Source organism: Halichoeres trimaculatus, unplaced genomic scaffold (assembly GCF_033239565.1).
Source record: "Halichoeres trimaculatus isolate MK-OKI-2021-1 unplaced genomic scaffold, fHalTri1.1 fHalTri1_scaffold_3, whole genome shotgun sequence".
In the NCBI taxonomy this organism is placed as follows: domain Eukaryota; kingdom Metazoa; phylum Chordata; class Actinopteri; order Labriformes; family Labridae; genus Halichoeres; species Halichoeres trimaculatus.
Genome location: NW_027437181.1, coordinates 33,290,598 through 33,315,634, shown reverse-complemented (window position 1 = coordinate 33,315,634; position 25,037 = coordinate 33,290,598). Strand labels below are relative to the sequence as shown.

The following is a 25,037-nucleotide window of genomic DNA, read 5'->3' as shown; positions in this document are numbered from 1 at the left end:
GAAATCTCATCTACAACATCATCCCATAGTTTACACTTATTTCAACAGAAGTCTATGATTCACACCAGTCATGTTGTGGAAACACCCAATTAATATTTTGCATGACTTGAACGCTTTCTAGTTAAAAAAATAATGAAAGTTGACTTTTTATTCAGACACATTTTGTATGGCTTTTGTGAAGAAACTCGACAGTTAAACCAGCTCTGACATGTTTCCTGAATGACCCGTGGGATTGAAATGATGTGTAAGAAGAGAGAGATCCTTTTCACTGTGCTCGTCACAGTGACATTTAACCAGAGTACACTCTTTACATCATTCTTTTCTTGTGTTTCTGTTTCAGCACACTGAGAAGAAATACCATGCCTTCAAGGTATGAATTGTCTAGTTTGTATTTCCAGTGTTAAAGAGGGAGGAGAGAAAGGAGAGGTAGCCCTGCCAACACACACCCACACTGACACTCCTCTCTTAATGGTTCAATAAAGCTTTAGGGCACTGACTAGACCAAAAAGGTTTTCACACATCACTTTCACAACCACAGTTCTGTGAAACTGGCAGTTAGAAAAAAAAACATTTCTTTGATACAGATCCTGTGAAGGGACATTACCTGTTTGTCCATATGCAAATATACAGGCATTGTAGCCCTGGAAGGCATTGTGAAGAAGACTTTCCCCAAGGCACTGGAAGACCACCTCTTGACCTGAACACACAAACATACACACACAGCATTTAAATTTTATTAAGCTGTTTGCTGTTTTAAAGAGGTGTTTTTGTCAGTTTTGTCTGTTTGTCAGAGGATAGAGTTAAAAAACACTCCTGTTGGTTCACAAAGCTCTGAATGGACTAGAGCGAAAATACATCAATGATCTTCTGATCCCGTATGAACCACCAAGACCACTTAAGTCTTCTGGATCAGGTCTGCTTTCAGTCCCCAGAGTCAGAACCAAACATCGAGAGGCAGCATTCAGCTTCTATGCTCCAAATATCTGGAACAAGCTGCCAGAAAATATCAGGTCTGCTGAAACTTTTAGCTCATTTAAATCCAGGTTGAAGACCCACCTTTTTACAGCTGCCTTTTATTAGAGCATTTTAACAATTCATTTTAATATTGTGTCTTTAATTCTGCACTGCAAATTTTATCTTGAAATCTGTTCTAAAATCTATTTTAATTTTTGTTTGTTTGTTTTTTGTTGCTGTTTTGTTTTATTGTATCTTTTTAATTAATCTCCTTTTTAATTGAATTTTAATTGTTTTCTATAATTTGTTCTGCCTGTAAAGCACTTTGAATTGCCATGCTGAAATGTGCTATAGAAATAAACTTGCCTTGCCTTGCCTTAAAACTCAATCAGTAAGTAACTATTACTAAAACCATAAATAATTTGAACTCATTTTATGATGATCTTACCTGCAAATTTCTCCTTGTCCGTTTCATCCATGGACCAAAAACAGTAGTCATAGGCAAAGACCTGGAATCGCAGAGCAGCAGTATGAGAGACAAAAAAATCTACCTGTGTGAACCAGCTGCAACGCAGAAATGTTACCATCTTTCATTTAGGTAAGAACTCTGAGTGACAAACTTGAGCTTTAAATTGTCATCATTTCAAAGAAAAACAGCACAAAAATTCTACAGTAGCAGTATCTATTATCTAAAAATTATTCTTGCGTTTTGTCACTGGAATCAAGTGTTATTCACATTATACTTCAGTGTCATGTGTTCCTCTTTCCCCTTTATTCAATTGGACTTCTTTACAATGACAGTAGAGAGTTTCCAGTAGGAAAAACTCATTCACTGTAAAGTGACTCACATGAGTAAGTAAAGTGTTTTCTAGCAACAAGTAACGCTTAATATTTTACGGTAAATTAATGAAACAACTTCTCGAGCACAATCTGTTTAACATGACTTTGAGTAGTCGCACATAGCTCTTGAACTGAGTCAAAGAAATACAGCAGCTTCTTTGTGTAACACACAGATGATTCACAAGCATGGAATTAGCTCAGTGTCAAACTTGTCTGTGAATGTTTGTGTGTGTGTGTGTGTGTGTGTGTGTGTGTGTGTGTGTGTGTGTGTGTGTGTGTGTGTGTGTGTGTGTGTGTGTGTGTGTGTGTGTGTGTGTGTGTGTATATGTGTGTGTGTGTGTGTGTGTGTGTGTGTGTGTGTGTGTTATTACCTTGGACTGATTCCTGATGATATTGGGATGGTCAAGGTTCAGAGCAGCATGTGAAGAGATATGAAGATGACTGTTAATGCACATGTTAAGGACACAGTGTCTGCAGCACATTTGAATGTGAAGTATCTCATTATGGCAAAACACAAACAGGTAAATAATGACAGACATAGGGACATAAGCAGAAAAAAAGGGAAGTCTGTGGCCCGGCTTTAGACCGTTTGTGTTTTCACACATCACTCAGTGGCACCTTTAATTTGTCATCTCCCTTGTCTGTGTGTCTTGTTCACAGCTTGTTAGTCACATTTCAAACTGGCTTCCCCGGGGATGTGGTAAGGGTATGTGAAGACAATACATTCATATCTGAGGGCCTGAGGAGGTAGAAAAGTCTTTCCATTGTGTGTGTCTGTGTGTCAGAGTGATGGAGGGGGGTTGGGGCTAAAGTTGGCAGAGGGCTGAAGCAGAGTGTGGCTGTGTAGAGGGGTTACTGGGTTGAGGTCATTCTCAGAAATTGATGGGGACGTGTGGGGAACAAAACTCATCCAGTTAAAAAAACTGACATTTAACAATAAGGGGGGGAATATTGGTTTCAGTATCTGCAGAAAATGAAGCAAATGTGCACGTTTCTGTCATTTCTGGGCAGTGAGCTAATAGGCCTGTCCTGCTGGCTGCACTTTGTGTTTTCTCAGTGAATTCTCTGTTAGTATTGATGCGTAATTATGGGTCAAACAGTTCAAGGCTTTGCCTTTTATTTGGACACATCATACAGTTTGCTTTCAAAGGCCTGCAAGACTGCTTTTTGACTAAAATGAATGTTTTTAAAGTGGACATATCATGCTTGTTTCTCCTTTTCACTATGCCAGACTCAGATGCCTGTAAAGCATTTCTGCCCTCAGTACAAGTCATTTAGTTCCTTCATTGCCCCACAATAGCGTTCTCAATATCCTCAGTTTAGGCCATTCTGAAGATCTCGTTGAAACGCTCCATTTTGAGAATGACCTCCAGTAACCTCATAACGTCACAGCCCTTTGTGCTCTGATTGGTCAGTTCTATCAGTGGGGTGGAGGGGGTAGAGCCAGGGGGCGGTTTTTGCAGCATGGCAGTATTTACAAAATCCCCACATTGAATGGAGCAGCCCGAGCGAGTTTGCCGTTTGCCAAAACTTCACCGTAAGGCATTGATAGCACTAATAAAATGGCAGAGTGTAGGATACGCCCTTTTGTATTGGACCTCGAGTCAGACCCGGACGGTTCTGCAGCTCAGGAGGAAGAAAATCCACCTTGACACAGATCATCTCAGGACGCTTTAGTGTGGTGGGTCAAACCGCTACTGTAACATGTATAGTTTATACGTTTATACTCGGCTCTTGGTGGGTGTATCCCTCTGTGGCGGTTGTGTGACTCACTGACATCACAGAGGAGGAGCTGCTTTATCAGATTACTCCAATAAAAAGAAAGGATCCTCGTGTCGTCACAAAGGTCGAAATCTCACACGCCAAATGTCAATGACCTATTTTCAGAGGCATCAAATCTCGTTATAGGATATCAGAAAAAATACAATATCTCATTTTTTGAAAATTCAGGGGGTGAAAGGTCTTGTTTTCAATTTTATTATTTTATATGTAAGTATTAAATCACGGATCAGCATGATATGTCCCCTTTAAACCTAAAAAAAAAAAGAATTTAATTGTGCAGCAAGGGTGTAATTAATATCAGTGTATTTATTCACTGTCCGGGTTCAGGTTTCAATCAATGTCTTCTTTTTTTGCAAGACATGAATCAGCTCAAGTGTTCCAGCAGGGATGAAGCTGGGTACAGAAAGGAGGAACTTGTGGGTAACTTGGCCTCAGTCAAACATAATATACTGTTAGAAAACAGTAAAGGTTTTTTTTTTTCCTTTTTTCTTAAGTTATTTTTTGGTCTTTGGGGAACAGTGTGACATGCAGGAAAGAGGCCACAGGCTGAATCTGAACCCAGGCCACCTGCGCGAGGGAAACCCCTTGGAGCATGACCCAAACCACCAGGCCCCCAGCAAACAGTAAAGTTGAACTGTGTATACGGACTTGCTGAGTGAAAATATGCTGACTGACTTCTGCAGCACGCATTTCTGCATTTCCACATGATCAGATTCAATCTATGCTTAAATCTGTAGCTAAAAGAACATGTGATGCTGATATGATCTGAAACTTTCTTCTTTCAGTCTGCATGTAAAAGTCATTAGATAAGAAGCAGTGCCAACATTAGTGTGAATGAAATCAAATAAAGTCATACAGTCATATATAGATAGATTATTACAAAAAATGGGCGCCACTCACAACACAATAATAAATATTGAATATTCTCAAGTATTGTAAAGAGGTAACTGACAGAAAAGGATGAGAAACACCAGTTTTAGTCGACAGTGATATTGTTACTGTGATTACAGTCAGTCAACACACTAAAGAGGAGATTATTAAACCATAGAGACCTTCATTTAACTCCTCCTGACAATAAACTGAAGATGGTTTCTGTGGGTGCTTTGTTAAAATGTTAATTTCCAGTGGCTCTAATTTCCATGCAGTGTCCCAGTTATGGAATGGCTTTAGGGCATGAACGCTGCCATTTGGTGGGCACTTCAATTAAATAAGCTTTAGTGCAACATGGCAACATTAGGACTGGCATTCCCTGAGGGAGGAGAACCAGAATTACAAGCAGGCCTGTTCATCCCATTATCTCAACAAAATCAGCAGTGCTCTCCTAAAACCCTCTGAGTCATGAAACCATCTCCTTTTGGGTGTTTCAAAACTGTACGTCTGTTATTTCCTCACTAAAGGTGACCCTTCCTTGTCTTCCTACTCAAACATGCAGAGCTGACCCCACCCATGGGGGTGAGGCAGCTGTAAGTTGGAGAGACGTGTCAAGTCCTATTATATGCCCAGAGGAGGTGTATACACCAACACAAACTCACGTCTTTCCTCATGCAGACTCTCAGCTGCAGTCATTAGCAATATCCACCACCACGCTCATTTCACATGTTTAAGAATAAGCATGATAAAAAGAACACACACACATCCAGACAGAGACACTCACACACCTGGTTCCTTTTACCCATGCACATTCTTCATAGGCCGCCAAAACCACAGAGCAGCCAGCATACAGTCCAATCTGCAACACTTCATATTTCACAGACGTTCCTCTGCTGACGTGCTGCATTCAGACAGTAAAAGCATGCCGAGTAATTCATGTCTGAAGGCTTATTGATTCCAGTGGCTCTTCAAACCAGGATACAATTAGGTCCTCCTGGATACAGTACGGGTGTTTGTGCAGAGTCAACGGGACGTCTATCACAGAGAGATGATGGTATGGAGGGTTGACATATGTTTCACTGTGGAATTCGGCACAATTCTTGCTATAGCATGTTGTTAAAAATTGAGGTGACGGTATCAACACTGAGTAGGCCTGTCACGATAATCAATAAATCGATTAACCGAATGATAAATAAAAACGTCCTCGGTCAGTTTGCCAGCCTCAATAAAATGACAGGTGCATGCATGTTTGTTTTCCTCCTCTCTTTTGACCAAAGAGGCTGAATGAGAAGATGGCTCACTACGTCTATCTTTCCTAACATCGGGTGCATAGGTTCTATAGCGGATTTAGCGGATTTATAGCGGAGTGAGCATCTGTCAAAAATGCGATCTTGGGCATATTTTGTGACAGGGCTGCTCACGTGTACACACGGAGAGAGCTGAAGCGAGGGGTAAGGAGGAAACACACGCTAATATGAGTGATGGCACTAAAGATTGAGCAGAATGAACAAAATGTGAGCTCATGAACACCAACGGGCTGATATGTCGCATTTGTTTGAAAATAGTGGCGACGAAGAAGAAGAAGAAGGGAAGGTGCAGCGGAGCCTTGTTCTTTGACAATCCGCTCTTACTGAGGCTTTTGGTCGGCAAAGTAAATAGAAATAAAAGTGCCAAATGGTGGGCGCTCAAAGACAGCTACTTTGCCAAAGAAATGCAGCCCTTCAATACGGTTGAAAGACAGAAATGTTAAAAATGTTTGACAGACAGTACGGATTGACTGGAAAAAAGGACATGTTACAAACAATTCAGGAACTGTATAAACTCCCTTTTCTCTAGGCTATAGTTTTTATTGTTGTGTTTTTTTTTGGAGTTTTGTTTTTTCTTTAGAGACAGGGTCTATGTTTTATTGTTTTTGATTAGTATTAATTATTTTCATTGACATGTATTTTTTTCTAAAAGAGAGTCCATTTCATTTTCATTGTATTTTTTTTCTCATTCTTGTTTGTCAAATTTATTATTTTCTTTGTTTGATTTATTTTATTTAAAAGATCCTGACCTTTTAATTACAGTTAAATACTCTTAATAAATTAAAGTTTCTTGCTTTTGATATGGTGTACTCACTTTATTATCCCATTTATCATAATTACATCAATGAAAAAATGGAAAAAAGAATCAAAATAATATTGACAATAACATTGTTTATCGGCAATAATATTTTGGAAAATTATCGTCTAGCAAAATTTGTTATTGTGACAGGCCTAACACTGAGCATTGATGATATATGCATTTACAGGCTGATGTCACCTTTGTCTGTACCAATCTGCTCGCCTCTTTATCAAAAAATAATATAAGTAGACCACTACTGAAAATACAAAGATATGGGGAAACATGGTCCTAAAATCTTCCTAGGCATGTTTGCTGGGAGGAAAGTCTTTAAAACTCCAGCCTAAAGATTTATTCATTTTTATGTTGGTGAATGCCATTGTTGTTTCTCCTCCTTCAGGGGATCCCAGAGCATCCCTCGTGCCCACTATCTCCCATCAGTCACATCTCCAAACACACTATAGTAGTGGAAATGGCGTAGCAGGTTTTGACGTACACAATGATGACAGCTGTCATAGTTGCTTCAGAGGCTGCAGGCGAGAAGGGTCACCCATGTCTTGCGCTCAACCGCCCATTAACGAAGCCAGGGGCCCCTCTGACCAATAGGAGGGGAGAATGAGGCGGTCAGGAGAGCTGTGAACCCGCCTCCCTCGGCCCTCGTACACTTCTATTCGTCCCTCCTCCTTTCTGCCTGCTCCTCTGCTCTGATCACCGTCATTTAAAAAATAACTTAATGCATGGCTGCTCCCCCCTCTCCATCTTTCTCTACTGTTCTTGCATTCTCTTTTTTCTCTCTGGGACAGTACCATCCACGGCTGTGCAGGGAGGAATGAGGAGTGGAGGATGGAAAGGAGGCTGGAGGTAGCCAGGGGGGTCAGAGAGTAAAGAGGCTGGGCCTGAGACTGGAATGTTAAGCTGAAGCAGAAACAGCATCGGCGTAACATACTGACGGCACCCAACAACAGAATGACATGTAATAGGCCAACATTTGAGCTCAGCACATTGTGATTGATGATGATGATGATGACACTTGCTCCATACATACTGCGAAGATGCTTATACGGTACACTGCTCAGGCAAAACAACATAAAATAAATCACCTCACTCACCGATCACTTAGCTGTTTTTTCTCTGTTTATCAAACACTTCTTCTACACCAGCACCTTCAGATGCTGAAGCCAATACATTTCACGTTGCATGCCATGCTGCACCCCCAGCTTGAGGCTGGATTTATTCACACAGCCTGAGGAGATGTGCTTAATTAATGTAATTTATTTTAAAATGGGGTGTGCGCAGCTGTTGCCTTCACACTTCCTTCTTCCATTCTGCTAAAATGAGGTTTCATTGTTCCAAAAACAAATGCAAACAATCTAAGCCAGTTAAATTCAAGCAGTTTCAAATATAAAGCTAAAGAATATACACTCCAGTCAAACCTAGTGTGAATGGTCTAATATTTTTTTGCTGCTTCTCTTTGCTCACTAGTGCCAAAGAGAAAACCTGAAACCCTTAGATCATTTCAACCGCAAGACAAAAATGTTACCTTAAATGGACAACTACAAACTACAAGAGCCGATGAATCTCATATAAAAAAGAAACTTTAGTACAAAACAATTCTCTTGAAAAAGATGGTGAATTAATAGTTCCTCCACAAACTGATTAAATCACACCTACTTACAGCAAGATGAGCATGCACAAATCCTTTAAACCAGTGGCTGCAAGACATGTTTATTTACTGATTTCACATTATAGGGCTGGCTTAAAAAAGGTTTTAGTGTTTAAATCAATTTCTAATCTGATGACCAGATTGTCATTTATGATATCTGCAGAATGATACTTTAATATAGACCATCCCCAGTGCAACAAGATCTGGCCATGTGAGAGGCTGAGGCAGAGCTGCACCACTGAAGACAGATGAAAGCACAAACCTCAGAGTCAGAGGAAGAGCGAGACAACAGCAAGGTGAGCTGTACCATGAAGGTGAAATATTTTGGAAATACCACTCATCTGCAAAAACACCAACAAGGCATCACCCAGGTATTTGATCAGCAAAAAACAAAACCCCAAACAAACCTGACTAGAGAGGACATTCAGGTTATGGTCACCATCCAAATGTCTGGGTGCCAAAACAAGTGAGCCCATCACAGCTTTCATATGTTAGGATACAAGTCTGTACAAAGCTGTTGATGGTGCTGGCTGCCTCAGACTCATTTATATATCTATCAGTGTGATGCAGATTTGATGGACCTGAGGATAGTCATGATTTCTCCCTTTCACACTCTCCTCACAGAAAGGTTGACCCAGAATATTTAAACAGTTTCCAGATTAACGTCCACCACTTTACCATCAGTGTTCAGACAGTAGTGAGACATTTTCACACCATGCTGAATGCTAAATGAGTTTGGCTGGCAGGTCTCTGATATGTCTGCGGCATGAATCTGGATGTTGAACTCCCAGCCATACAGAATGTTTTTAATGTTACAATCCAACACAGTCTGACTCCAGCCTCTGTAGTAGGTCAGTGTGTTGGAGAAAAAGTAGCTGCGTGACAATCAGCACAGCTTAAAACGTCCCATACTTGTGAGACTGACTTGTGTGCTGTATGTGCTTTCTTATTTCTCTCTGCAGATAATACATATCTCAAGAACAGTGGATTCATTGTTTCCTCTCTCTCAATCTTTAAGTTTAATGCTCAGCTGAACTTTCTTTACATTCTTTGATTTAAAGCCAGGGACAGTAAATTTCATTTTGGATTGGTATCTTCTCCCTGCAGCCAAAACTAACTCTTTTTATCCACATGGAGGAATTCATTACAGTTCTATTTTGCAACATGCAGTTTGATGCGATATGCTTTCTTAAGATAATTTTGCCGACTAAGTGATGCTTTCTGCTCAAAAACACACCAGGGCTGAACTAAAACAACGGTAACAACTTAAGCTGCGTTTCCACCAAGTAGACCGGATTGGTTCGTCTCGGTATGGCGCGCATTTTGTGGCGTTTTCACTGACTTATCCTGGGACAGATCACTAATTAAGCAAGACGAGCTGTCCCACTTTTTGGGACCCTTTCGTATGGGTGCCAGACTTCACTGAAACGAAGCTTGATTGCACTTTCTATCAAAGAGCTACATGCCAATCACAGAGAGGACAGAATGCTGCATGTCTTCCATCTATGCTCTTTGTTTACTGTCGCGTTTTTCTTCTTTGTTGGATTTATTAGCACTGTGTGGCGCTGCAACGGCGTCATGCTTTTGTTTAACAGCTGCAGCTTTTGGCATCTGGCTTAAACGCCGCCTACCACGAGAGGGTACAGTTTGCTGTGGAAACGCAAATGGGATCAGACTTAACTGTACCAAACTGTGCCAAACCGTACTAAAATGAACCGGACTGCTTGGTGGAAATGCAGCTCAAGTTGTTACCGTTTTTTTAGTTCAGCCCTGGTGTGTTTTTGAGCAGAAAGCATCACTTGGTCAGCAAACACAACATCATATCACATACAAGAAAACGACAACCATGGACACAAAGCACTGTGGCAAAAATGTCTAACAATACTCTAAGAAAGAGGACCGCACAGTTTCTTTTGTTAATCGTCTTGGAAACTGAGCCCCTTGTGTTTGCCTCTCTGGTATCTGAAGGCAGACAGATCGTTGTCAGAGTGTGTCAACATCCAGATTCACCAGTCCAATGCAAACAGCCCCGGGTCAGCATGCAAACTGTGGTGTCTGACCACGCGGCTGTAGGGAGGTCTGCTGTCTGCTTATCAGACAGACCAGTGCAGAGTGCCCCGGCACTGACTGCAGTTCAAACTCTGGAGGTTAGGACATCCAGGGGGCGGGAAAGTCATTCAGGGAGGGGGAGGGCAGGTGCAAAAGCAGAGAGGAAACAAAATGTTCTGCGTGGAGATGAAACAATAGATTACCAGTGCTGCACCACAATAAAATCTATGTTAGGTTTAGCAGCCTGCAAACAGGGAGCTCAGTATAGAATATATGGTTAATACAGAACAAATTTCGAAGGTGATTCTCTGAAACTCAAAGAAAGAAAAAAAATTCAAACTTAAAATAACAGGCCCCACCACACTGAGTCAGTGAGGCTGGCAGTGTGGGGAACTTAATACTGGCTGCCCAGTGAGCTCTGCTGGTGGAAAAACTGAATCAGACACACAAGTAGAACACCAACTTACAAATGGGTAGAGAAAAATGAGAAAAAAAGATAATGATCTCAAAGTAAAATATCTTCACATGGTGAAAAACAACCCAGGCTGGTATTTTGTCAGAGTAAAGCTCTTTAATTTAAAGTAAATGTTTCTGTTGATACATTAATACTTGCAGAAGTTGGCATTAAACTGTTTTTAGAGTCACTTTTCTCTTTAGAATATTTAATCCTTTATCTTTTATCCAAACATTAATTCTTGTCCTGCAGCTCAGACCTTATTCTGATGTAAGAGCAAGTGGCTGAGGCACTAAGTGTGTCCGCACAGCGAGTGGACAAGGTCTATTGTGTGTCAGGGTTGTTCACGGCTCAGTGTTTAACCAATGCTGAACATGACCTTCCTTGTTTCAGTGATTGGTGGCCTTTTCTGTCCTTTGCCTGACTGGACAGGACGGTCTTTTTCTAAATATAGTGAAAGAATGTAAGGTTACAAAGAAACACAGCAGATATATCACATGCACACGGTACACTACACATAAAGTGAACAAGGACATAGATTAAAACTTTTCTGATGAAATCTTTCACGTTTATTTTCCAGTAAAGGACCACTACGTGTCCTACACTAAAAAACAAACAAACATACTGGTACTAATGTTTTATCTGTTAGCTAGAGTCATGTTGTAGCAGTATCTCAGTCCTCCTGAACACACTCACTTGTCAGGAGTAAGGCCTGACACCTGATCTCTCTAACTGTAGGAAACTGTTTGATAGACATTGAATGGATAAAAACTGTCTTTATATCTCCTTTAAATCAATCAAAAATCCCCTTAACTCCAGTAGATGCTGCTATACATCAGACTGGATCCACAAGACGTGGTAATCTAAAGAGGGACAGTCCAATACCCACTTGATCAAGCAGCAAACTTTGAAGATGAAGTGAAAAATGTTTTACAGCATTTTAGAGTTTTGATAACTTAAAGTCTTCTTTCATGCCTTGACTTCTCTGACCCACCTGGTATCTAAAATGTTACTGTGGTAAAAAAAAAACCCTTCTGATACAGTTCTAGTCTGTGTCTACTACCACCTAATAGCACACCAAATTTTAACACTCTGTTGTTGTAACAATCCTATGCTTAAAAGCAAGGTTTTCTCAACTCTGTTTTTAAATTTTCAGGTAATTATGCAGATTACAGTAAACTATTGCAACATGTATTATACTGAGGGGCTCAGCCAATACCCACCTCTACCAACCACTAGACTAAAAAGTTATTTTTGGCTCTCTGACAGAGAGAAAATCCAAGCTTTATATTTCAACAAGCCTAATCCTTTGCTTCGGCAACAACCACTGCAGAAACACCAGTGCAGACACCTCACACGAACAAAGAGCTGAAGTCTATTCTGAGTAGACTGTAACCATTAGTTTTCTATCAAGTAGAGCAGACATGGGAAAAATACGGCCCGCGAGCCACATCCGGCTCTTTGGGTGTCCCTGTCTAGCCTGTGCACGGTCAATCATAAATTAGAATGAAAGTAAAAAACAAAAATTACGCATCGTATGCATTACACCTGTGCCGCTTTTAATTTGAAAAGCATGGGTTATTTCCGTATAGACGCACTTGTGTGCGTGAGCCCTGAGTGTGAACAGCAACAAGTGAGGTCCTTAGAAATCCATCCAGATTTCAATGAGTTTGTTCAAGCCCGAGAATGACTAGATTTTTCTCAGTGCAGAGTAAAAATGAAGTGAAAAACTTTGAAGTTACTGTCGTTTTTTGAATAAATTTTTGATGGAGTTTTTCAGTATCAATGGAGACTAACAAGCTAAAAATAAATTGAAACTCTAATGCTATCATTGTTTTTGTTTTTACTGTTGATTAATTCTACGGCTTTTTTGACCCACACCACAATTTCACATATTTACAGAATATCCATATTCTTCTGGTTACCAGCAGCAGCTAATCAAATATAAAAATGTATTTCATAGTGGGGAAAAAGATAATATTGAGCAAATTTGAGTTCACGTTTTTGTTGGTGTGGCACTCTGCCACAATTCAGGTTTCCCTTTGTAAAAATTAGTTGCCCACTCCTAAGTTAGAGATTCCACACTGGCCATCTTCCACATTATCTTCCTCCTCTTAAGGCTTTTCTTTCCTTACTAACCTGAAGAATCTGTCCCCGTCAAAAAAGTCTTAACCCTGCATTTTTATGACTGCCTCAGTACAACACTCTGTGCCTCCACATGTTTAAAACACCAGCTGCTCTTCTGTAATTATATAAAAATTGCAACATGTGCAGATTTTTTGACAACGATGCATATTTATTTACTGGCTTGTGCATAGTAACAATGAACGCAAATGAAAGCAGAATATCAGAGGCTACTGAGGAAACTAAGGGAAGTAGCTCTCTGTCCTATGATTCTTTTAAGATGTAGGTTTACCCGTGAAAGTCGAACAAAACTTAATATTATACCTTCCCTCAGGATCAGTTCAACTGAATATTGCTCTGTGTGGGGGGGTGCTTTTTAACATACATTCTACTGTGTTGGAGTTTAGATGAAAACTAGTATTTGATTTACATCCAATCTTTCTTAAAGAGGTACTTTAAGACCTTCAAATTACTTGAGCACAATCAAGAAAATGTAGTTATTGTTTAGGTCTGATTAAATTCTGCTGCAGTGTTTTCAGTGCAATCTTCACAGATCTGCAGTAAATGTATAGACAATGGTTGTATTCAGCCACCAAGCTGCAAACTCTTTTTTATGCATTCACTGCAGATAAGTTGCCCTAGATTTCAGCATGGGAGCATCCTTTCAACACATTTGGCCAGAAAAGCAAAGTCAACCTGCAACATCACTGCAGAGTTCTTCTTCACACGCTTCTCCAGTCTCTACAATCCATTAACTCCTATAATTCTGCTGAGTTAAAGATGATTCTTATGTTAACAGTATGTTAATAAGGAAAAGAAACAAATAAAAAGTAAAACAGCATCTGCACACTGAGGGCAGCAGTCAGTCAGCCCGTCCTCCGGCTGCTTCCTCACTCTTTTGTCACTGAGAGGCAGAAAGAGAAACTACAGCTCTGCTCTTGTCTGCTGCTCCATAAAAGTCACCAGAGAAAGTTTATGGGCGACAGATGCTCAAGAAAATAAGGGTTTTTCCCCTCTTATAATGACTCCTCACTGAAGGAAGGGGCTTCACGGTCACCGGCAGCGACCCGGAGTTAACCTCCCCCTGTGTTGCCCGGGAAACGGAAGAGCTGAGAAAAAGGGAGGAAGCCAGCCGGTGGGGAGTTACGACCTGATGGAGTGAAGGAAGAGAGGAGCGAGCGGTGTCTGTCTTTTTCATGTTATATCGTCTCTGTCTGCCGCTGTCTCTTTCTCTAGCGCCCTTCTTCCAGACACACACACACACACACACAGACATGCACATACACATACAAACACGCTGCTTCTGTTGTCTGCTGCACTTCAGTCTGAAGCCAGCATTATTCACTGCTTCTGATCTGCAGTCAGCTCCACCAACCACAAGGAGATCCTTCTTCCGACACAGCTGGCTTCCTCCAAGATGGCGGATCAGATTTCAGGCTCAGCCCACTGGACGGTGACAGATGATTACTTAAATTAAAAGAGGATGAATAAATCTACTTAATACAGCTTATATCTTTAATTCCATGAGATGTACTACACACTTTCTCTGCCACATGATATATTTGCAAAAGCCTGCTCAGTCTGATCCCTCATACAAAATTCCTTCAGTCAGTCGGCGATCAGATTACACGCTGTCACACATTCTCACACACACATGCACACTATTCTGCCCCCTGCAACCAAAACTAACTCATCGTAATATGTCCTACAGCGCTGGGATTGAGAAATGTAAGCCTTGAGGCACAGTTTAGGGTTATCCACCAATAACAGCTGCCCACTGGGATGGAAGCGAAGGAAAAGCCTGAGCAGAGGAACAGATAAGCGAGGAGAGCTGAAATACACCTGTCTCCATGAGGCCCAGCAGCTGGATGAATCGCTACATGCCAAGAAAATTATCATGATGATGAAGAAACATTCCTGACAAATCTGGGAGAAGCTTTTTTTTAAAGCAGCAATCAGGGGGAGGGTACAGGAAAACATCTGAGACACTAAATCACACAAAGACACAGTAAGGAGAAGAGAAAACATGGTGGGCTGTAAATCTGAGTAACAGCAAAGCGTGTGAACAAGAACAATGTGGCTGAAAACAACATAATAAGCTAAGCTAAGCTATGTTTATCATCTTCATCACTCTTTAGCACCAGCACTTTTGAAGGTATACCATGCTAGCAAGCAGATGCTACAGTTAGCTGTTTAATATTAATGTACACAACTACTGCAATCTATTTTTAACACTGAAGAAACTTGTATTTTATCTGACAAGTTAGGGGGTGTTTTTTCTAAGATACTGAAACAGATTTATGGATGTTAAACTCCAAAGGTTGCACCGGGATGAGCAATGACTGACACACAGTCACTTAAAAGAAGTTGCTAAACAAGAAATAAAAGTTAACCATGTACTGTGTCCATGTTGGTAACTGAGAAGAATCACCGCTGAACAACAGATGAACATACCTGGAGTCTCCTTTTCCTAGGTTACCTCCAGCAGGATGGAGGACCGTCTGATTCTTCACCATCTCCACACAACATTTAGTGTTTAACTCCTTTTCTGTGGATCACAAAGAAAAAGATGTTTAAGTCAACGCACAACTGCAAATCTTCACATCTATGTTTCTACTGCTGTATGTTTTATAGGGATGCAGGATACTATCGGCACAATATCGGTATCGGCTGATAAAAGCTTAAAAACACGTTTATCGGTATCGGCAGATATGAAAATTTCTGCCAAAGGCACAGCCGATTACGTGCTATTCAGTTAGGATTATTATTATTTTCCATCTGAAAAATAAGCTCCTTAAATAAAATGTAGCACTTCATTTATTTGCACTGCAGAGCTCCGTGTCTGTCACCAGGTTGTTACAGTAGCTCTAAAATAATCAAATACAACTTGATTATCTTTAAAAATGCATTGTACATTTAAAGTTCATGTGATCTGAAGAAATTATTTTTCTGTATTTCAATACTGAATGCCTTGAAATGCCTTTGAAAAAATAATACATGTCTTATTTATGGTAAAATCAAATGTTTTTGTCTTGTTTTATGTGTGTTTCTTAAACAAATAAGACCGTCACAAAAAGAGTAACATATAAATTCCAGTACAGGATAGACTTAGCTTTCTTTACAGTGAAAAAAAAAAACTTGTGATTATCGGTGTCGGTATCAGCCAAAAGAGGTTTCCATATATTGGCATATCGGATATCGGCAAAAATCCAATATCGTGCATCTCTAATGTTTAACATAAGGAGTCCAATCTTCTTAGCCCACATGTACTAAATAAAGGGGCAGGCCAGGAAATATTTCATAATGTTACTTTTTAAGAATTATATTTGTGAAGAAAATCATTCATTTTTTTCCCATACTTTGCAGGAAGGTCAACAAACTGCACAAATGTACAACCTACATGTCAACCATGGACCCCTTTGAGGAACAGAGATCAAATGACATCATAGTGAAACAATTTTTAGAGGAACATCAAGTTTAAACAGTTGTGTGAGCACTGAGCTGAGCACCAAATGCCCTTTTACCTGGGAGTAAGCATAAATCAATAACACAGGATTTCTCAAGGTAAACAGTCTCTCCCTCACACACACACACACACACAGATGAGGTCCACCCATGCTGACCCTGGCCTGTTTGTCATGGTGCAACACGTGGCCTTCGAAACACCAACCGACCATTTCCAACTCAACACTAGAGTGGTTGTAATGCTTTCTCCATTATTGCTAGATGCTGGAGTCAGCATAAGACGTTACTAACTAAAGAACTTTTTCATCACAATATGAAAAGCTACTTCCTCTCCTAAAAATAAAAGGAATGCATTGATTAAAAAAAGCAAAGTGTCTGACCTCTCTTATAAAAATTGATGGTTAAGTGCTACATGTTTGCTCTCATAGTGGGTCAGTCAAAAAGGCTGCTAATAGACGCCCTACTGTGCAAGCCTTGGAAAATAACATGAACCACACTGGAAACTCATGAGGCTGCTAAGTTTCTCCATTCATCTGTCTTAGCAGTGAGACTCACTGGTGGTTGTCTGAGCAAAGGCTAGGTGCTGCCAGCATGTCCTGGGCATCCAGTTTTGGCAGACGTGGTCGTGCATTTACCAAAAAAAAAAAAAATTACAATAGGTTAGTTTCAGGCGTGACTAAATTGTCAGAAGGACAGATGCACTCTTTAAGTGGAAGGGAAGGCTTGTGTCACAGTGACACAAACACTAATGCACTTTTTACAACTTAAATCATGAATAAAAATGTTTGCTGTTAATGAAAGACACCACTTACAACTACACAACAGTTTTATTTACATTTAGGAAGTTTATTAATAACCGCAGACAAGGAATTGAATGATTGATTATCATTATGTGTCCAGGTGGATAAGGTAAGGACAGGACTCAGCTTTTTGTCCCCTCATGTGTTGCTTCCACTAAGGATATCCTGTTTTCCTCCTCCCACTGCTAGAGGGAGGTCAGAGGTCAGGGTGAGAGCAATTCTCCCTAAATGCAAATCATCCACAAGTAATAAAAAATGTCCTTCACCTCTGAGGCCTTCTTCAGGCATCACATGTAAACAAAGATTTCTCTTCAGACTGAATCAGTAGTTTTCCAGAGCTAAACCTCAGCTGCACATGCTGCTTGACTGGGCTTCTTTTCACCCAATTAACCATCAAATTCTCACCCAGCCTTCACACTCACACTGCTGGAGGTTGAAATACACTATTACGCAACAAATGAGTGTCAATAATGGTTTTCTTCTTTAAAATACAGCATGTAACAGCATGCTGGGGTTGTTAATTTCAGCATAAGTGTCAGCACAGGAAAAAAAACAGTCTGTGGTTTCAATTCCTTTCTTCTTCAAGACCTGATTGGGGCGTTTGGGATTATTATTCCTGCGGTTGCAGATTTTTATCCAGGCATAAAGAAATCCACAGCAGGGAGGAGCACATGCAGAATGATGACTGCTGGCAGTGTCACGTCTCCATGATGTACAGCACATGAATACTAAACAAACGGTCACTCACAAGGGTTCATTTCAGTGCATGAGAAAAAGAGCTCATTTAGTTTGGGAGGAAAAGCACCTGGTCATGCTCATCCATTTAGTTCCTACCATGCGAGCACACATGCAAATGACCGATTTATCTAGCAGTGATACCAGAACAAATATAAGACACAAAAGCCATTCACATGAACCTGTTCTAAAAATGCATTTGGAAAATGGAGAAGTCGAAATAAAGATGGGGAAATTTTTGCTTAGTTGGGATTCCCAGCTCTGAAAGACTACACTGATACCTGTTACTGGAAATGTTTGACCTCTTATTCTGTACTATGAAATATGTATAACTATCATAGTAGGCAAATAACAATGCTTCCAGTTTAGAGAATATTCTGTTATGAGGAAAGCCTCAAGTAAAAAACAGAATTTTCTTACTCAAATTAAAGAAGGAGTTATAATAGTTAACAAAAATGCACTCCATTGTCTGTTATGACCTAAAGAATGTTTTTTTCTGTTCTTTGTGACGGGGCTTCAAGGGATCCAAGCCCAACTTAAAATCAGCCTGGTTCACTGAAAACTGCAAGTTCCATATTCCAGGACTCATGAAAGAGTTTAAAATGACTAAAACCTTGACAGCTAAGGCAAAATGTTTGGCACGGTATAAAAGTGAACAAGTGTAATATCCAGTCTAAAAGCAATAAACTACCAACTGACTGTCAGTGGTCTTGTTAATTTGTGTCGTGTTGTGGGATATCAGACCATTCTACTTCAGATAAAAGTGAGATCAACTTAATCAGTGTTAAGTTTAGCATGACAGGCTAGCTGTGTTTGGGCAGATGATAAAAAAAACAAGAATTTGAGGTGAAGGTGGCCAGCAACTTCAACACATTGAAGAATCTCAACTCTGCTGGCCCTAGCAGGACCGCAGAAGAAGAGCCGGGAAATTTGGAGTCAAAGGTCAGAGGACCTGAATCACTACGATTCTTCTGCTGTCGAGGATCTCACAAAACAAAAAAGCAGAGTGAGCCAGCAGACAGAGTCACAAACAGTGAGGGCATAAAAAACAGAGTCAAATGGGGGAAGTGACACAGAGTGGCCGAGTCCAACTTCTTATCCTCTACTGTTGCCTGTAAGGATGGGTACCGAATTAGGTACTTTGATGGGTACCGACTGAATTCTGTCAATAGTACCGTACTGATATACGTAAAATCAAAAGGCACCATGTTTAGGTACCTGAACGCATCCTTGTGACTGTGAGTGAGTGGAAGAATAGGCAATTTTTCATGCTAGACATGAACACAGCATTGCAAGGTTATATATCGAAGAATAAATATGTTCAGTTGAAAGAAAATTTAAATATTAATAATTAACAACCGATATTTTTTTACCACATAGACACAAAAAAGTACCAAAAGCTGGTACCGTTGAGTACCTATACCGATTGCCAGGTACCAGGAATCGATACCGTAACATTTCGAATGTGAAAGGTACACATCCCTCGCTGCCTGCCTGCCAGCCTACATTACCCATGTGCCCATGTTCTAACTGTACTTTCAGAAGGGAAAGTTTGATGCAGTGCCGTTACAAGGATAAATGTTCCCATTGTTTTCATTTCACCAGCTCTCTCTTTCCACTGGCCCTGTCTCAGGTCTTCCTCTGGTATACCGGTGCAGAGGTTTGGCACCACAGGGCCCACATAAGCCAGGAAGCTGATTGGCTGTGGTGTTGCTGTTGCTACGCCTTCGGTTGCTGTGTTCTTCGAAGGCCACAGCCATGGGAACATGGAGCATTACGCAACTTTAGCAAATATTCATTCAGCCTCACTCCCTTCCTGCCTTTGTTCTGCTGGGCAGCTACACCACCTCTCCTCCTCAACCTGGGATACAGAGAGACAGAGAGTGACCACTCTACCACCGCTCTAAGAAGCCAGCTCATTACTTCAGAGTCACTTTAGAGTTCTGAGTCCCTCCCTCAGCCACTGCCTAACAACAGCATCCTAAAGAAACTCTGACACCAGGATACAGGGTGTCTGATCTGAGAAGCACAGAGGTGTCCATGTGTGTGGGTCTGGTGAAGAGGTGCTGGGGCTTATTTGAAATTGTGGAACTGTTAGATGTTTAGTGGTCCATTGATGAAGAGGGCAGAAGAAATTTACAGGAAGCCTTGGCACTTGCGGTTCAGAAATCGTTCTCACTGCACTTAAAAGGTCATTAGGTTTGTCAGCTTGTTTCCAGTCACTGAATTAATGAATGCCCTTTCTCAGTGAGCAGTGGACAAAGAACACAGGTATTTGTTGCACTGTTGTTTGAATCAGACCTGCAAGCAAGAGTGGAATGGAATGTTCCACCTTTAGAAAAAGCTCCTTTAAAAACAAATAAATAAAAAGAGACTTAATTAAAAAAAAAGTGGACACTTTGGATCTCCACAATCAAATCAGGATCTAGGACTTTTTCACCAACTACTACTTCTTAAAACACCTATTTGCTAATGTGCGCAGGAGAAAAAACTTGACATCACATTGTAACTCAGTTTGTTTTCTTCAAAAAGCTGTGTTTGTTTACAACCTACAGAGCTGAACGCAAACTGCTCAGAGGGGATGTGTTGAAAACTGAGGTCAATTCTCCAGCTGAGATACATTTTGTAATTGTGCTGTGCACAGAGCCAAAGCATGCTCCCAAAATCCTAAGAATACTAGCATATCCATCAGGTCATAATAACAAGAAAAAGCCTCAGATTTATCAACCCCAGGTCAGAGTATCTCACTGTGATACATGCGCCATATTGTTGCTGTTCATGTCTGTTTTCTGTTTGATGTATTTTACAGGCTTTATTTTTCAAGCTTATCATAGAGTTTTTTTTTAACGGAAAACATTAAATAAACTAAATCTAATCAAAGCAAAAACTTCAACATGCTTCAGCATCATGACACGACAGACCTCAACTTTATGTCTACTTCTGGACTGAATCCTAGACATGTCTGAAAACTATGGCAGAGTGACTATTTTGTTTTAAACCACAAGGCTTTTGAGTAAAAAGAAGACACAAAAAGGAAACAATGGTAATTCAACCACAGTAAGTACCTGTCAGAGTAGTGAAAGAGAAACATCTAACTTCACCCTGGCTGCAGGAAGAGGATATTGTCCTGTCTAGTCCTAAGCTGAACCACCAAACTCTCCAATGAGATGTTATGGAACATGGTAAGTTGTAAATCCGTAACCACTCCTGTCTCCCCAACTACAGCACAGATTAACAAATATACCTGACTCTAATGGATCTGTATTAGACGCCTGACCTTTCAGAAACACCGCTGAACCACCCTGCCTCCTGAGTTTTAGTCCACCAGTCCATTATCCTTTAAATCTCTACCTATGTAAGCAGTGCAGAAACCCACTGCCTTGGTCTTGTGACCAACTTCTTCAGTTCAGAGAAGGCGGGGAGAGCAAGTGAGACACGTGATTGATTCTGCCACTTGTCGGTCAATCGCTCTGCCTCAGCAGCTCTCCTCCTCCTCCTCCTTTCATGGGACACATGGCCTCCCACGGCAAAAACACCACTTGGCAATCAACCAGGAAATGTCATCTATGCCCCCCTGAATGTGGCACTGAAGATCTGCGATATAATTGACCAGAGCATTGCACGCACATTTTTCTAACACTATACCAGTGTTGGCCGAGTTCAGTGAAACTTGGAAATGCTGCTTTATGCAGACAAGCTGCAGACCACGTTAGAGTGTCACCCTAAAAATATATCACTGTACAAATCAGTCTGTAGTGCATGATTCTTTAAACAGGATGCACTGATGGCACTGAGAGCCGTTTTGTAACATACTGCTGTCAAAGGCTTTACCGGGAGGCACTGATACACTACTTCCTTACAGCTAGTGGCAGCTGAAGTCAAGAAGCTATTGGCATCTGTATCAGCCGGTGAAGGAGACAGTGTTGAGTCTTTTGAACAGTAGATCTCACACAGCACAGCAGCAGTTCAGCTTTAAATCTAGCTGCATGGCAGGCAGCCATGAGGGAAGCCCTGTGGCAGCGCTGTACGAACATGTGCCATCCAGACCCGCCTGTCTTTAATCTGCAGAAGCTCATTTCACTAATGGGTGTTGATTTCTCACTGGCACCCAGTTCCAGGGATATTAAACAGGGAGTCTTTGGTAAAGCCATACTCCAGTGGTAGTGTGACCTGCTGTTTATTTCAGCCCCAATCTCCATCTCCACACAAAGGGACATGTGAATTTTTGAGATCCCACTTGGTGCATGCCAGATCATATGGTGCTGAAGAGTTTGGATGCCGACAATTTAACAGAAAACTGAAGGTTTTCTTCAAGTTCATATTTTTTCAGTCTCTGTGAATTATCTAAATAGATGTCTTTCATGCCTTTTGGTTTGTCAAATCTTCATACGATGCAATGTCAAAATCACAAAGATGTTTCTGAGGTGATGCATCTATCATGAATTTGCAGGGGTGGAAAATGCAGGGTAATTCATAGCTCAGGACTAATACACAGCTTGCAATAAAACTAATATCATTCAGCACTCCTGTGATGACTGAAAAACAACTCTAGACACCACCATATCTGACCAGCTTAGCAATTCAAAGTACCACCCTGAAGACAAAGTGAAGTTTAAATGTCAGTTGTTCCACTGAAAGGAGTCAAATCTTTCTGCACTGAATAGAGGAAAAGTAAATCTGTTAAAGGAAGCATAGCATTTATAAATTAGTTTGTTCTGCTCATGGGCAGGTTGCATGTGTTTTCACAACAGTGTCCCATTCCTCATTTTAAGTCAGTGAAGGACATGGACTTCCCCCTTGTGCACTGCATGACTGACACTGGTTAAGTCTCTAAGGTTTAGAGCTCAGGCTTTAAGGAAGGAATTGGAATGGGGCCACAGTAAACCTGAGGCAGTCCCTGCATCACCTACTGCTGATAGTGTGAATATTCATCACCTAGCCTTCAGTTAAAGCAGGAGCACAATCTAGGCAAACATCATTTTAACACTGCATTTAAACCATGTATACAAAAGCAGTCTGTGTGCCCTCTTAAACCATTAGGTAGGTGTTGTTAAACCAATCCGCATCAGACCGATGCCCTCTCACCTCTCCTATTCATGGGCCGTACACGAACAGCCACCTTGACGTTGGCGTCATCCATGCCGGGCTCCCCCATGCCGACTCCTTGCATAGGAAGGGAGGAGGTATGGCTGATCCACAGTAAATCAGCTCTTCAGCTAAACAATCATCCAAAAGCTTGAAAATGTAGCGCTAGCTGGACCGTCGGCCAGCTAGCTCCGCTCAGCTTTGCTCCATAGCCCAGGCATGTCCATGGGAAAACAAAAAGCCTGGGCGAATCCTGCAGGAAGCCAGCCGCTGCCTATCTTCTCCTCCTGCTCATTGTCCAGGCAAATTTCAATCCACTGAGGTGTGGAAGCTGAAAGGGAAAGAAGACATGTAAATGAGTCAGATAGTACAGCAGCTGGTGGATGTGACTGGGTTAACGTATGCTATCTGCGAGTGAAAAAAGGGGCTAGCCAGCTAATTTGTCTGGCAAACTGGGGGGGAGCAGCAGCAGGAAAGGGGTAAGTTTTTGTCATTTTCCAAGCATTTTGCTCCATAACACCTCTACACAAGACGCAATACACGAAAAACATACCTTAGTGGATTCATCCTACAAATGACACTGCTAACTGACGCGTTTAACCGAGTAAGATCCACAAAGAGCCGCCTGGCGATGATCTACAGTCTCCCGACTGAATCCACTCTATCCCCCCCCATGTCGAGTTGCACGCAACGAGCAGCATCCTCATTTCCGCCTAGAAACAAAGCTACAAATTAAAAGCCCACAACGACTTGTCTGCAACCCACAAACAGAATATGATACTAATTGAGATTTTTTTTATGTAGGAAAATATAGGAAATTTAGATAGGAAAATGTAAAATTTTACAGCTATTGCAAATAGTAACTCCTGGTGTTTTATTGTACCAGCAAAATCAAACCAAAAAGCCGGTGTTCTGTCAGGCTTCTTTATGGAAAATATTTCCAATGTGAATGATAAGAGACATTCGCACTATCGCACAATCTATTGAAGTTAGGAAGCATAATTTGGAACGGTGTTATAAAAACTTTTATTGAAGGTTGTTCGGGAGGCGCATCTAACAGGACCAATACAATTAATCAGGTTTCATCTGTTCTCAATCTTTTTGCACTGTGACCGAATGATGATTATGTTAAGTTACACAATTAGTTCCCCCTTCTAAAGATTATTTCAGTAAACAATATTCCCTCAGCGGTGTGAGAAGTTTACAGTGGTGATAAGCGCCCAGTATTGACTCCACGCATGCGCAGAACCGATTGGCAGCCCATCTTGACAGGAAGCACTTTTCGATGGAACACCGGTAACTATATTGAGATTTGCCGATGGCTGCTTCATGTCAAGTGACAGCTACACGTATTTAAACACCAAACTCTATTTAAAAACAACTTTAAAATAACTTGTTGATCCGGAATTACCAGTGATAGTGACCCCCGCCCCCGTATAACTCAACGATGAAATAAAACAAAATAACGAAACGTATATTTTAGCCGAAACATGTCAACGTTACAGTTGTATTTTTTCAGTTTTTGACTTATTGGAAAACGACTTTAACGTGCAGCAGTCTCACTAATTCATTCGACTTGAAAACTTCAGTTGCTACACCCTGTTTCTACAGAGGGACATCCCAGCCGAGGACCGTTAACGTAAAGGGAACGATAACAAAGTAAAGTGTCAGTAAAAGTCGGTAACGAAGAAGTCGGCTGATTCTTAAACACACCTAAAAGACAGGAAATAATATAAAATCAGCTGACACATCTCGAATTTTAAATCTTATGTAAAGAGGAAAGGTGGTCGTTACCAGATGTGTTCAAGACGGCAGCTAGTCACGCGACACTTCCGCTGGTCATCACTAAACCACGCGCAGCAAACATTTCACTTCCGGCAGTACCTTTCAAAATAAACCTTTACAATATACTTGAAATAAATCTCATTACATCACTTCATATTGATACCAGGTTTGTTCAGTTCAGTCACACCAAGTCAGTTCAGTTTCATTGTACACCATTTAATGCAAATGTACGGCCCTAAACACTGTTTTACTGTTTTAGAACAATACAGGTACAGTTTAAACTGTTTATTGAAGGTCTTCGATCACTGTACAGCATACATAATAAAAA

The 25,037-nt window shown here is 40.9% G+C and overlaps 1 protein-coding gene across 5 annotated transcripts in view; it reads right to left on the bottom strand.

The window, feature by feature from the left end:
- Positions 1–24,733, bottom strand: part of kif13ba (kinesin family member 13Ba) — a 51,333-nt gene extending 26,600 nt beyond the window's left edge. For 4 of the 5 annotated variants that reach the window (XM_074665921.1, XM_074665923.1, XM_074665924.1 and 1 more), the window contains exons 1-6: positions 23,478–23,596; positions 22,925–23,255; positions 15,294–15,387; positions 2,166–2,178; positions 1,403–1,463; positions 605–697 (exon numbers count right to left, since the gene is read on the bottom strand). In XM_074665921.1, the coding sequence (XP_074522022.1) occupies positions 605–697; positions 1,403–1,463; positions 2,166–2,178; positions 15,294–15,387; positions 22,925–23,009 (346 nt within the window). In that variant the 5' untranslated portion in view covers positions 23,010–23,255; positions 23,478–23,596. Of the gene's footprint in view, positions 1–604; positions 698–1,402; positions 1,464–2,165; positions 2,179–15,293; positions 15,388–22,924; positions 23,256–23,477; positions 23,597–24,718 lie in introns of those variants that run through there. The other variant, XM_074665922.1, reaches the window with a different exon arrangement.
- Between the last annotated feature and the right edge of the window lie 304 nt (positions 24,734–25,037).